This window comes from Chiloscyllium punctatum, chromosome X (genome assembly GCF_047496795.1).
Source record: "Chiloscyllium punctatum isolate Juve2018m chromosome X, sChiPun1.3, whole genome shotgun sequence".
In the NCBI taxonomy this organism is placed as follows: Eukaryota; Metazoa; Chordata; class Chondrichthyes; order Orectolobiformes; family Hemiscylliidae; genus Chiloscyllium; species Chiloscyllium punctatum.
This window is the reverse complement of record NC_092791.1, coordinates 23,648,832-23,663,440: the sequence shown is the minus strand read 5'-3', so window position 1 is coordinate 23,663,440 and position 14,609 is coordinate 23,648,832. Positions and strand designations below refer to the sequence as shown.

The window sequence follows — 14,609 nt, the reverse complement described above, 5'->3', positions numbered from 1 at the left end:
CTAAACTATGACTCCTTATCACGGATTCTTCAACTCAGCTGCTTCCTATCCACCCTGTCCATGCCCCTCAATCAAGCCCCTCCTCAACTTTCTCTGCTCCAAAGAGAACAACTCAAGCTTATCCAGCTTCTCTTCACAGCTGAAATGCTCCATCTCAAGCAACATCCTGATGAATCTCTTTTGCACCCTCTGCAGTGTAATCACATCCTTCCTTTTATTAATCATGGCATAGACTATCATCCCTTCTGTCTTCTTAACTGCCCTAAGTAACCTGTCCTGCTGACTTCATGGGTCTATGGACAAGCACCCCTAGATCCTCTGTTCCATTGAGCTTCCCTGTCTCTTGCCATTCATTGAGTACTCCTTTGTCTTGTTCATTCTTCCAAGGTGCATCACCTCTCATATTTCAGTGTGAAATTCCAGCTGCCAGTGATTTGCCCGTCTGACCAATCCATTTATAACCTCCTGAAACTCAACACTTTCTTCCTCACTCAACAACATGGCCAATTTTTGTCATCTGCAAACTTAATTATCATCACTCCCACATTCTCATCTACATAATTTATGAATATCATAAACCATAAAGGTACCCAACAGTGATCCCGGAGTTATGCCACTGCATACTAGGCTTCAGTCACACAAACAGCCTTCTACTACCACCCTCTGTCACCAAGCCAATTTGAATCAATCTTGCCAAATTACCATGGATCCCATGAGCTTTTACCTTCTTTATCAGTTTCCCCACTTGGGGTCATGTCAAAAGCCTTTGTGAAATCCATATAAACTGCCTCACAGGGTCAGGGACCTCGGTTTAAAGCCAGCCTTGGGCGACTGTCTGTGTGTGTTTTTCGTTTGGGTGCTCCAGTTTACTCCCACAGTTCAAATACGTGCAGGTTAGGGTGGCTTGGCCATGCTATATTGCCCATTGTGTCCAGGGATGTGCAGGCTAGGTGGATAAGCCATAGGAAATGCAGGATTACAAGACAGAGTGGGTCTGGGTGGGCTGTTGTTCGGAAAGTCAGTGCAGACCTGATTGGCCAAATGGCCTCTATCTACATGGTATGAAATCAAATGATTCTACATCAACTGCCCTACCCTCATTTACCTAATTGCTTTTACCTATTTCTGTCTTCAATTGACCATTCGCACACAACCATCTCCCAAAAGAGGTCACTAGATGCCAATAGGAAGTAAGAGCACTGGCCAACATCTGCTCACTTGAGGCTTTGGTGGCCAATTGTCAGATACTCACTGGCAAACTGGCTGAGACAAGTTAACTCAGTGGGGATTGTGAACTGAATGTGAAATCCACAGTTAGATCAGTTACCAAGAATACTGCTCCAAAACCATGGAGGTTGTAATAATTATAGGCAGCGAAAATATATTGCACATTGTTTAACGTTTTGATAGTTTGGATTAACACAGTAAGGCAAACCTAATGCCAGAAGATAAGCGACCATAGCCAAGACACACAAGAGCATTTCCATACAAGGAGCAGAAATGAAGCATATTGTGTAAACTTGGAGCAGATGTAAGACAGTGCCAGCCGCAAATTAGGAATACACAAATGGGATGTAGGAGACAATCACCTAAGATTCTCAAAATCAAGAATCTCAAAACCAAGAACTTTTTTCCCCCAAAGCTTGACCATTGCGTGCTAATAGAAATAATATATTACACTTGACGACTTGAGTAGCCAGCTTTACAAATTACTTGAACAAAACGGAGCACATGGAGTAAACTTCATGTATGCACATGTCGAAAACAGCCTATCCTTGTCTCACTTATAGTTAGTCAAAAGATAGCTTGGAAATATGGCCAAGAGTCAAATATAGCTCTCTGATGCACCTTTTAATTACAGACAAGTTTTTGAAATAAATAACATATTTGCTCATGTTTTGTTATCAAGAGTTTTAGTGGCTTTGATAGGAAATCAGACAAGCCTCCATTAGTGCTGAAAATGTATTGCTGGAAAAGCGCAGCAGGTCAGGCAGCATCCCAGGAGCAGGAGAATCGACGTTTCAGGCATGAGCCCTTCTTCAGGAATGAGGAGCAGGGGAATCAATGTTTTGGGCATGAGCCCTTCAGGAATGAAGAAGGGCTCATGCACAAAACATCGATTCTCCTGCTCCTTGGATGCTGCCTGACCTGCTGCGCTTTTCCAGCAACACATTTTCAGCTCTGATCTCCAGCATCTGCAGTCCTCACTTTCTCCTAAAAGCCTCCATTAGTGTAAGACTGGGAAAACACTGTGCTGGATAGGAACCTGCAGCATTTAGAATCACAAGTAAGTCAACTTGTCCCCAAAATTCTAAATGCAAACAGCACAGAAGATGACCATTAGGGGTATGCTTGCTTTTTGCGAGAGCAATCAAACTATAATCCCATTTTTCTAGTCTTTGGCCATGGTTTTATATCTTCTTTTACTTCAAATATTTATCCAGTTTTCCTGAAAACACACAATGATTTTACTTCAGCCATTCTTTGACACAAACTTGCAAGCCAGCCAAACTTGCATGCTGAATTTCAGAAGTCTTTGCATTGCTATGAAGAACACAAGTGGACAAATAAATCAAATTATTCCAATCTAGTCATTTTCAAGAAATGCAATGTTTTTCTTAAACAGCATTAATGATACATTAACTGCACACAGGAAAAAAAACTGCTGCTTTTGCGCTGTAAATATGAAAAAAATGCACGACAGCAAGGTTAGGCCAATAGTCAACAACGTAAGGATTTTTGTGTTATTGAAAAACATGATGCTCCTCCAATTCACTCAACTTCTCCAGCCCAGAAAGGGAGTAACTGAAATGATGGAATCTCAGGTCATGAATTGTTCAAAGACTTTCTTAAAATTTTAGTTCTATTTCCTTGATTCGCCTGTCTCTTTATAACTCCTCTGAAGCCACTCTTCCTTCTCTCTCCGTTCCTGTTTACAGCTTTTAATTAAATGGAGAGGAAGAAGAAACAAGATATCACTATCTGGATTTCTCTGTGGAGGACAATTACTGGCCTCCCTCTGGAACATAGTCACCAAATAACATATAACCTTTCTCCATGCTAAATCACCAAAAATGAGTGCCCTTGGTCACATCCCCTCAACCCCAAATGTTAACCCAACAACAGGTCTTGCTTCAGGACACTTTTAACATCAAATCTTAAATGCTCATTCAATTAGAAGTTGCATCATCAATAGATTAGTATGCCCACCTCAAAGCAAATCTTAATCTGATCCATAAAACTTGAAGACAGCACTAAATGTCTATCCAGACGTGCAGATTTTGGCACAATTATTGAAATACCAAGGAATGCACGCACACAAAGTATTGCAATCTTACTGCCTGTTTGAATTCAACATTTCAATGCAGAATCTTCTTCAGCATTTGCAAGTTATACAACTTGATGACCAAATCAATATTGCAGAACATTTTTAATGTTAGGAAAAACTAAACTGGAGCCAACTTCTCTATTAATTTTCAATAAATCAATTCTTGGTTACATTCAGCTAATTGGCCTGAAAAAATGTATTAAACATCAAACCAATGCATTTTTTTTTAAAAAAAGAAAGAGACATACCACTCAAAGAACGGCTGGGTGAAGAGTGCTGGCTGTTTGGTGTGCTCACAGTGGGGCCCACCATTGCCCCAGAGAACTCTTTGTCCATTGAAGAGTCACCACTCCCTGTATGAAAAGTTAATAATTTGTTAGGAACATGCTCACTTTTTTTTTTCCATTTTGGATTGTGGAACAACTTTTTTTCAAAAAATCACAAAGGTGGACATGACTGGTATTCTCACAGCTAGATGTATCATGAACCAACAGCTTAAATTTTCAGAATTAGTTCAAATTAGGATCAGATCCTGAGGACTCAACAACATCTCAGATTGTTACATAAAATAAGGTACAACTGCAATACATTTTCAAAATTAAATAGCAGTCCTTGGTATTTAGGGTCAATGAGATCCTCGGCAAAAGTCAGGTAATTTCACATAATGGCTGATCCATTTCCCAAATATTTCTCAACCACTCTCATTTTCAGTCCCAATTTAGAATATCTGATGTACGCTCAAGACTCAGATACAGAATACTGATCAAGACTTAACATAATTCAGGATCCTAATGCTCAGTTCACTTGATGTAAAGTAAATGCAGTGGGTAATTCCACTGTAGCATATTACATGACTAATCTTTCATTCATTAATAGCTGCTTGCAAAAGGTTTTCCTCTAATTTAGATTGCACTGATAAACTGGATATAGGATTCTGCACAGTTCCACACAGAAATACTGATCTATACGTGTAGCATTAATCAAACTTCACCTAGTGCTCATTACAATTTATTTGCACTCAATTGGCAATGCAGTGTCCCTGGAAAGTAGGATGGCATACTGAAACATGTCACAGTTTTTTTTAGGTAAACTTAATGCAACTTGGGACAGTTAAATTTGAGAGAGTAGAGGAACAGAAGAACAAAAAGAGAAAGAGAAAGAAAGAGAGAGAATGCGATTACATTCATCATAAATTAGCTGCCTCTACCACAATTCCCAAAATTGCCATCACTTACCACTCCACAAGATTAACTACAATGCAGTGACTGAATTTCATGCTACAATTTTTAAAAATTCTTGATATCATGGCACAATAGCTTTGTATTTTAAACAAAGGTATAGTCCAGTTAATTCTCTGTTTTGCTAATTTTACAAAAACTACTTTTGTTAAATCAACTCCAGCTTCTGGAAACTCTGCCAAGTTGAAATAGCAACCACCAATTTCACCTGAGCCTCACTCTGCTTAACTATAAATGATGAAATGAACTTTTTAAAACAAGTAACCAATCACAAGTTGAACGTTCAGAAACGAGATAGGATTGCCATCTGGGGTCAGCCAAGAACATGACAAGTCCAGGAAAGGTCCAAAATATTGTTCGCAAAAAGGTCTTTCAGCCCAAAGATTTGGTCTACTTACTACATCCATACAACACCAGCTTTCTGTTTGCACAACAGCATTAGAAATCACGTTCTGCTTCAACCATAAACCAAATCCTGCAAGCATTTCAATTCAATGCAAAAATCTGGGGCTCAAACAAAGCTTCCTTGAACGGAAATTAACATATTCATAAGTTGACATTATTTGAATTTGCTTCATTGGGCATGTAGATTTTGAGCAGAGGTGTCATGAAAGGACAAGCTTGCTTTATTAGAATCTCTATAAAAACCATCCAGCAGTGGTGTCATGTGGATTGGGAAATCTAAATAAAATCTCAGTTCTTAATTCTACACAAAAAGATTGAGTTTATGAGAACACAAAAACAACCCTGTTGATGAAGCATATTCTGTCAATAACGACACAAGTCTATCTCAATTTGTTTTCCAATGTACTTCCAGAGGTGCACACTTGGGACACAATTTTAACCATAGTGCACTGTTCCTGGTGGTAGAACTGGCAGATGGTGAAATGTGAATTCCATCAAAAAATTTGGAATTAAAAGCTGGCTGAATGTCAAACGTGTAACCATTATTCGCTTGTTATAAAAACTCACCTGGTTCACTATCGCTCTTGTAACCTGCCTTTCCACCTATTGTTTGTCATTTGCAAACTTGGCTCGAGTCTATACACTTCCTTCCTCCCATCATTAATATATTTTGTAAAGAATTGCAGTCCCAGCACTGATCCCTGTGGAACCCACTAGTCACAGATCGCTAACCTGGAAAGGAACCTCTCATCTCCACGTTTTGTTTCCTGTCCATAAGCCAATTCTCTATCCATGTCAAAATATTACTGCCAACACTGCAGAGGTACCGAGTGATACCTTATCGAATGCCTTCTTAAAGTCCCAGTACGACACATTGACTGGCTCCTCTCTATCTACTTTGGTTCAGATTGCTCGATAAACTCGAAAAAATTACTCAGACACAATTTCCCTTTCATGGAGCCATGCTGACTGCTTGATTAGATTATGATCTCGCAAATGGTCTGCTGGTACTTCCTTAATAATTGATTCCAATAGTAGATGTATGGCAATCAGCCTACAGTTTCTTGCTTTTCGTCACCCTCCCCTTTTGAATAGAGGTGTGATATTAGCAGTTATAGACTCAGAGTCATAAAACATGGAAATAGACCCTTCGTTCCAACTCATCCATGCTGACCAGCTTTCTCAAACTAAACTAGTGCCACTTGCCTACATTTGGCCCATATCCCTCTAAACCTTTTCTATTCATGCATCTGTCCAAATGCCTTTTAATGTTGTAATTGTACCTGCCTCCACCACTTCCTCCAGCAGCTTGATTCATATATGCACCACCCTGTGTATGAGAAAGTTGTCCCTCAGGTTCCTTTTAAGTCTTTCCTCTCTCACCTTAAAACTATGCTCTCTAGTTTTGGACTGCCCTACCCTAGAAAAAAGACCTTGGCTATTCATTTTATCTATGCCCCTCGTGATTTTATAAAATTCTGTAAGATCATTGCTCAACCTCCTGTGTTCCAGTGAGAAAAGTCCCAGCCTATCCAGCCTCTATTATAACTCAAACCGTCTGGTCTCAGTAACATCCTGGTAGGTCTTTTTTTTGCACCCTTGCCATAGCAGCTTTCAATATAGGAGTTGAGAGGTCATGTTGCAGCTGTACAGGTCATTGGTTAGACCAATTTTGGCATACTGCATGTAATACTGGTCTGCCTGCTATAGGAAGGATGTTGTGAAACTTGAAAGGGTTCAGAAAAGATTTACAAGGATGTCGCCAGGGTTGGATAGCTTGAGCTATACGGAGAGGCTGAATAAGGTGGGGCTGTCTTCCCTGAAGCGTCAGAGGCTGAGCGGTGACCTTATAGAGGTTTATAAAATCATGAGAGGCATGGATAGGGTACACAGACAAGGTCTTTTTCCTAAGGTAGGGGAGTCCAGAACTAGAGGGCATAGGTTTAAGGTGAGAGGGGAAAGATTTAAAAGGGACATAAGGGGCAATATTTTTCACACGGAGGGTGGTGCATGTATGGAATGAGTTGCTAGAGAAAGTAGTGGAGGATGGTACAATTGTAACATTTACAAGGCATTTGGATGGGTAAATAAATAGGAAGGGTTTAGAGGGAAATGGGCCAAATGCTGGCAAATGGGACTAGATTTATTTAGGATATCTGGTCAGCATGGATGAGTTGGATTGAAGGATCCCTTTCCCTGCTGTACATCTCTATGACTCCATAATTAGCGAACTTAGACTTGCCTTCAAATCCCACATTTAGTTAAAATCCCAGCATTTACACACTCTTGCTGTTCACACTCTCTGCTGGGAGAACCTAATGCCTATCTTTTATATTATAATACCTGCAGGAACCAGCTCCAATTTCATCACTTAAAATATCTACTCTTCCCTAAACACAATTTTAGGTTTTAACAATGCAAAAAATAAAGATTTATACTCTTAAATTCCAACATTTACCGTAACTCTCAACACTTGCAAACTCTTGCTGATCAGACTTGTAAACGAAATTGCCTCATCCTCAGCTCTACTATTGAGCAGCGATTCTCAGCGCTCACTGAGCTCTCTCTTTGGCTCTGAGTGACAGTGTGCCAGTCCCTCTGCCTCCTGGGTTTGGCCTCTCAATGCCAACTGCTCCAGGTACTCTCCTTCCCCGAGCATGGTTCCGCTCCATCCGCCGCTTCTCAGACGTTCCCCCCTCTGGAGCCCTCGCCATTCCTTTCTCTTTGACCTTGCTAGTCACAGGCTGCTTTCCCAAACCAGAGAGTTTTCCAATCCTTTGGTACTTCTCCAGAATCCAAGGACTTTTGGAAAATTACAACCAATGCATCCATCATCTAAACATCCTCTTTAGGGCCTTCTGCCCCATTAGTTTGTCTAATACTACTCTAGTGATGGTGTTGATAGTTAATTCCTTCCCCTTACTCTTCAGTGTTAATGCAATGCTCAAAATATCTTCCTCCATGAAGACGGATGCAAAATGCCTGTTTAACTCCCCTGCATTTCCTGGCTCCCCATAACTCTCTTGCCAGATTCATTTTCTAAGGGGCCTGTGTTCACCTTGACCCCAAGCTTCCTTTTTTATAGAAATTTAAAGGAGTTCTTATTGTCAATTGTTATGTTCCTCGCTAAGTTATTTTCCCTTTCCTCATCTTTTTAGTCCTCCTTTGCTAGAGTCTGAGTTTATTCCAGTCTTCAGGTTATTACTGACTTTGGTCTCCTTGTATGCTCTTTTAACTTAATACTCTCCTTAACTTAATAAAAACCAAAAGAACTGCAGATGCTGTAAATCAGAAACAAAAGCAGAATTGCTGGAAATGCTCAGCAGGTCTGGCAGCATCCGTAAAGAGAAATCAGAGTTAACATTTCAGGTCCCGTAACCTTTCCTCAGAACCCTCCCTAACTTCCTTGGTTAGCCCTCAGAATTATTCCTCTTTCTGGAAGGTATTTTTGCTGATATGCCTTAAATGTCTGCTACTGCTTGCTGTCATTCGTGCTAATCTATTTACAGAGCTTGTAGATATTGGAAAAGTAATCGAAGATCAACAGCTGCAGTTAACAAAACCCTCAAAAGAAAGGGAGGATTTCTTACCCTTCAGCAACACCAGTTTCTGAGTACAGAAAGTTGCACAAATCTATAGATAGTGCATTAGCCACCAAGAAAATAGAGCTTTCTTTTACTAATTAGAATACCAGTTAAGACAAACGACATTTCCAAGATTGCCAGAATTAAAAGCAAGGGAAAAAAAAACACACGTTTGAGTTGTAACAAAGTCTGGGCAGCAATATGTAGAGGAGAAAGTGAGGACTGCAGATGCTGGAGATCAGAGCTGAAAATGTGTTGCTGGAAAAGCGCAGCAGGTCAGGCAGCATCCAAGGAGCAGGAGAATCGCCGTTTCGGGCATGAGCCCTTCTTCAGGAATGAGGAAAGTGTGTCCAGCAGGCTAAGATAAAAGGTAGGGAGGAGGGACTTGGGGGAGGGGCAGTGCAAATGCGATAGGTGGAAGGAGGTCAAGGTGAGGGTGATAGGTCGGAGTGGGGATGGGGGTGGAGAGGTCAGGAAGAAGATTGCAGGTTAGGAAGGTGTTGCTGAGTTCGAGGGATTTGACTGAGACAAGGTGGGGGGAGGGGAAATGAGGAAACTGGAGAAATCGGAGTTCATCCCTTGCAGCAATATGTAGAAGCTGGAAGTTAGTATATTGCATTCCCAGCGGTCGATACAGAAGTAAGAGTTTATCAGAACAGCAGCAAAGTTCTTAAGAAAGGAACAATTTTAAAAATCAACACTGACACAAAGTCAGAAACACGTGGCTTAAGGTGGTCCAGTACAACATTTTTAAAAGACATGGGCAGCAGAAACCTCATTACGGACTGGACACCAAGTGATACCCATACTGAATGACAACTGTTCAAAAGCAACATCGTATGTAGCTCTATTCTACAGATCTCGAGAAAAGAGCTTGAAAACTTACTGCCGGCAAGGGAGATTTCGCAGAATTAATGTATATGGTCTTTTCATGGACAATCAGACGGATCAAGGAAAGATCGGGAAAGTTGTTGAAGACTGGCTCAAGGTAGGAATTAACTTCATGATTAACAGACTCCAACATGAGTCGGGGAAAAATAAAAACAGAATATGGTGGATGCTAGAAATCTGAAATAAAGGTTGATATAAAAAGGTGCACAAATGCAAATCAATCAATAAGGTTTAGAGTCAACTAAGCAAAAGACAATTTCAGAAGATGACCAAACTTTTCACATTGTTAACCTCATCCACCACGTCAATGTTATAAGGTGATCTAAAGCTTTTATAATTATTAATATCACATGTCCTAAAAAGGCAAGGCGATATATACTAAAAACTAAAATCAACACACGTGCTGGTGTCAACATTATAGCACTATGCATTCCGAAAGTTATGTACCTCAATAAACGGCACTCCATGATCTAGTCAATGGGAGACCGTCTCAAAGCATAAAATGAATCACCAAGTCAGTGCATTTGTAGAATCACACTGCAATGGCAAGAAGCAAGCTCATCTTGGCTTCCCAAAATATTTTACTTGGGACATACCTACAGTCCAGCAGTACGACCAGTACACACACAATTCATGGAGATTCAAACCACACCCACTATGGCAGAACAGACCCATATGTGACACAATCAAATCAGCAAGGATATGGCTTTGAAGTGAGACAAGAGACAGGTATCAGATTGATTACATTGGGCATGTCAAGTAGATTACCCAACCTACATGAGAACTAAAATATTCCTCTCAACCCACACACTGATGGTCCTGACTACGAAGTTGATGCTCTGAAGGTTGACCTATTACCATTTGTCGAGAAACAATGCAAACAGTTGCAAACGGCAATTACAGGAGTTGCAAAAAGTCATGATCCACAGATAATCTGATGATCTGACAGTACTAAAGAACAACTTGGGCAGATTTGTTCATTCTGGCCAGAGACAAACTTGGCATAGTGCAACAAGTCATTTTCAAGGGGAAACAAGTTCTAATGCTAAAAGCATTACATCAAGATATCATGTCCATGTTAAACCAAGAACACATGGTATTGAACACACAATTGGCACATGAATCTCTGTACAGTCCAGGGATGACTCAAGACATTCATCAACTCATGAATGAGTGTGAACAATGACCAAACGTATCAATTCCAGCAGCGAAGGGTGCCTCTACATTCACAATGTTCCCTCTACTCCTTGTACAAAAGTAGCAACAGATGAATTCACAGTGCACAGGGAAGATTATATCCTAATGACAGACTATTTTTCTAAATTCCTCTAAATTATTCAATGACTTGGCAACACAACAAGCATGACCATTACTGACACAACTAGCACTATATTCAGTTTAGTTGGTGTCCCAAAATGGATAGTGTCCAACAACGAACCGCAGCACAATGACAAACTGATTAAAGACTTGCACACTAAGTGGGAGTGACCCATGTCGCATTGTTATCCCCTATCTCCGCTCAAGCGGTTCCGCAGAATCTATGATATGTACTATCAAATGAATGTCCATTAAATGTCAAGCAACAAGGCAATTTTCACACCACATCGCAACATTTTTGTGCAATGTGAATAGAGAAGAGATTTCCATTTCCAGCACAACTTAAGCTTGGAAGAGTGAATGTCCTTGCACATAAACCAACTATTTAACCATTCTGATGCATGAGACATTCTTTAAAGACAGAGAAAAAACAAAGACAGACGTGATCTAGCAGGAAAGACAGTGGAACAGCAATGGCAGGAGTTTCTGGGAGTAATTCAGGAGACACAGCAGAGATCCTTCCTGAGAAAAAAGAAGCAATGTACAGGAGGATGAGACAACCATGGCTGATTAGGAAAGTCAGGGATAACATAAAAGCAAAAGAGAAAGCATATTATGTGGCGAAGGGCAGTGTAGAACCAGAGGATTGGGAAGCTTACAAAGACCAACAGAGGACATTAAATAGGAGGGTAAGCTAGCCAGTAATATAAAAGAAGTCTTTAGATATATAAATGGCAAAAGACAGGCAAAGGTAGACACTGGACCATTGAAAAATGACGCTGGAGAGACAGTAGTGGGGAACAAGAAAAAATGGCTGAGGAACTGAACAATTACTTTGCGTTAGTCTTCACAGTGGAAGACCTGAGTAATATCCCAAAAATTTGAGAGTGTGTGAGGGGGCAGAGGTGAGTATGGTGACCATCACCAAGGAGAAGGTGCAAGAAAAACTGAATGGCCTGAAGGTGGATAAATCATCTGAACCAGATAGACTACACCCCACAGTTCTATGGGAGATAGCTGAAGAGATAGTGGAGGCGTCAGTGGTGATCTTTCAGGAATCGCTAGAATCAGTGACGGTCCCAGAGGACTGGAAAATCGATAACATGATACCTGTTTAAAAAGGGAGCAAGGCAGGACACGGAAAATTACAAACCAATTCACCTAACCTCAGGTGTGGGCAAGATCCTGGAACCCCTTGTGAAGGATGAGATTTCTGACTACTTGGAAATGCATGGTAAAATAGGTCAAAGACAGCATGGTTTCATCAAGGGAAGGTCATGCCTGACAAATCTGCTAGAACTCTTTGAAGAAGTAACAAGCAGGTTAGACCAAGGAGAGCCAATGGAGGGTATCTACCTGGACTTCAAGAAGGCCTTTGACAACACGCTGCACAGGAGGCTACTGAGTAAGGTAAGGGCCCATGGTGTCAGAGGCAAGGTGCTAGCATGGATAGAAGTTTGGCTGTCTGGCAGAAAGCAGAGAGTGGGGATAAAAGGATCCTTCTCAGGATGGCAGCCAGTGAAGCAAGGCTCAGTGTTGTGACCACAACTTTTCACTTTATATATTAATGATCTAGATGAAGGAACGGAGGGCATTCTGGGTAGGTTTGCAGACGAGACAAAGATAGGTAGAGGGACAGATAGCATTCAGGAGGTAGGGAGGCTGCAGAAGCAATTAGACAGGTTAGGAGAGTGGGCAGAGAATTGGCAGATGAAGTACAACGTGGGAAAGTGAGAGGTCATGCACTTTGGTAAGAAGAATAGAGGCATGGACTATTTTCCAAATGGGGAGAAAATTCACAAGTCTGAAGTGCAAAGAGACTTGGGAGTTCTAGTCCAGGATTCTCTCAAGGTAAACTTGTAGGTTGAGTCAGTAGTTAGGAAGGCAAATGCAATGATAGCAGTTATTTTGAGAGGACTTGAATATAAAAGCAGATCTCCCCTGTAGCCGGTCTTGGGCCAGTGATTCCAAGGTGTCTGTGGGAATGCCGCACTGCGCCAGTGAGGCCTTGAGGGTATTACTGAAGTGCTTCCTCTGTCCACCTGGGACTCACCTGCCGTTTCGAAGCTGGCAGTGAAAGCAATCAGCAGCAAGCCCATGGAGGTGTCAAATAATGTAACAGAACAATGCATGCCTCTCCAGATTGGTATACAAATATCACCAGATCATGACAGACTGTCAACCCTTCAAAACATTTCATTGAAGTTTCAAATGTTGGTCTTGTCAACTCTGATTTACCTGTTTGTCTGATTATTGTACACACGCTCATGTACAACCATATATATCTGCTTGCAAGAAGTTTGTAATCTTTGGAGGAAAGAAAAGTGATGTTTTATGTTTCATGGTCAGTATACCTCAAACACATGCTCATGATATAATCACTGCATCATAGCATACCAGATGAGGGTATAAAGATCTCAGTCCATTTTAACTGATCACTTGAAGCATGCTCCTCTGTTACAATTTAATAGCTTAATGGGAGCCCTGACACTCCTGTTGATACACTAAAATGTAATAAATGTCTATGGGACTTGTCAATACCACAACATCCACATCCAATTCATGTAACTGGAGATAACGTAAGCATCGCCACATCAGGCACCTTTGCTGCGGCAAATTCACAACCCACACCTTCTTTGCAATCCACATAGCTCAGTCATGGAAAGGCAGGTGGTAGCACTTTGCTGCACCACAATCAAAATCAACTTCAAGGTGGTGTGCAGCAATTGCCTGATCCTCCCATTTGTCTCCCGACACCCAACTCAGTTGCCTGAAGCCCAATAATTCTGAATGTAATATCACTCAAATGGGTGCTAAGGCAAGCAGGGAACCGAATGTGCGTTCTCGCAACATCATTTTAAACTGGGAACATAATTCTGTACATACGCAGTGTAAAAATACATTTACTGAACCGATTCCACTTTCTTCCTTATTTCTAAATTAAAGTTGATCAGAGCAGGAGTAGAAGCAGAAGCCAAAGTGATTCCTAGGAAAGCCATGGCAATCGAACCAAGACAGCTGCAAGATGACAGCAGCCAAGTGGGGTGGGGGGTGTCAAGTTTTTGCACCACAGTACAGTTGTCAGTTGCATCCTGCAAGATTTTATCTGTTACACTCACAGCTTTATGTTTAAAAGACTCGGGCCAATTTCATCTCAACAGAAGTGTTATTTTCACTCTGCAAAATTTGCGATTTACTTGCAAACAAGGACTGAATTTGTTGAACTTCCTTCTTCCTCTTTTTGAAAACACTTTGTCCAGAGTAAGCTGCATGGTCAGAGCGAGGGAATCTTTGCGAGAGTGAAACAGAGAGAGAGTGAATTTGAGTCAAAGTGGGAATTCAACTGGTAAATCTTTTGCCATTTTAATGATTGAGTAAAAGTCAGCATGGGGAGGAGCTGGCCTAGTAGAATAATCAGTAGACACTCAACTGCCCTCAAATGACTGAGCAAGTCACTCAGTTCCAACAACTGCTACAAAGTCTCAACAAAGAAATTAAACTGGATGGGCCAACCGGCATCAAACCAGCAACCAAAAACAACATTGAGTACAGGAGTTGGGATGTTATGTTGTGGCTGTACAGGACACTGGTGAGGCCTGAGGAATGGTGACCTTCGGGTGAAACCATCACTAGTTGTCCCTTTCTCGAACAAGGGAGCAACTTTATATTCCTCTGGGACTAGGGTAACTACCGTCACTTGTATTCATGCCTTATGTTTCTTTGTGCATCTGATTGTTTGTTTGTTTGTGAAAGGGGAACTTAAGAAATAGTTTAAGCTATAGAGATGATAGAAATTAGTAATTCATATTTCCTAATCACCATTAGTTAAAGATAGTCTGTAATGAA

General features: G+C 41.0%; 1 protein-coding gene across 9 annotated transcripts in view; it reads right to left on the bottom strand.

The window, feature by feature from the left end:
* ikzf4 (IKAROS family zinc finger 4) overlaps window positions 1-14,609 on the bottom strand; it is a 208,062-nt gene that overhangs the window by 79,884 nt on the left and 113,569 nt on the right. For all 9 annotated transcript variants that reach the window (XM_072567371.1, XM_072567372.1, XM_072567373.1 and 6 more), the window contains one exon: window positions 3,577-3,681. In XM_072567371.1, the coding sequence (XP_072423472.1) occupies window positions 3,577-3,681 (105 nt within the window). The remainder of the gene's footprint in view (window positions 1-3,576; window positions 3,682-14,609) is intronic.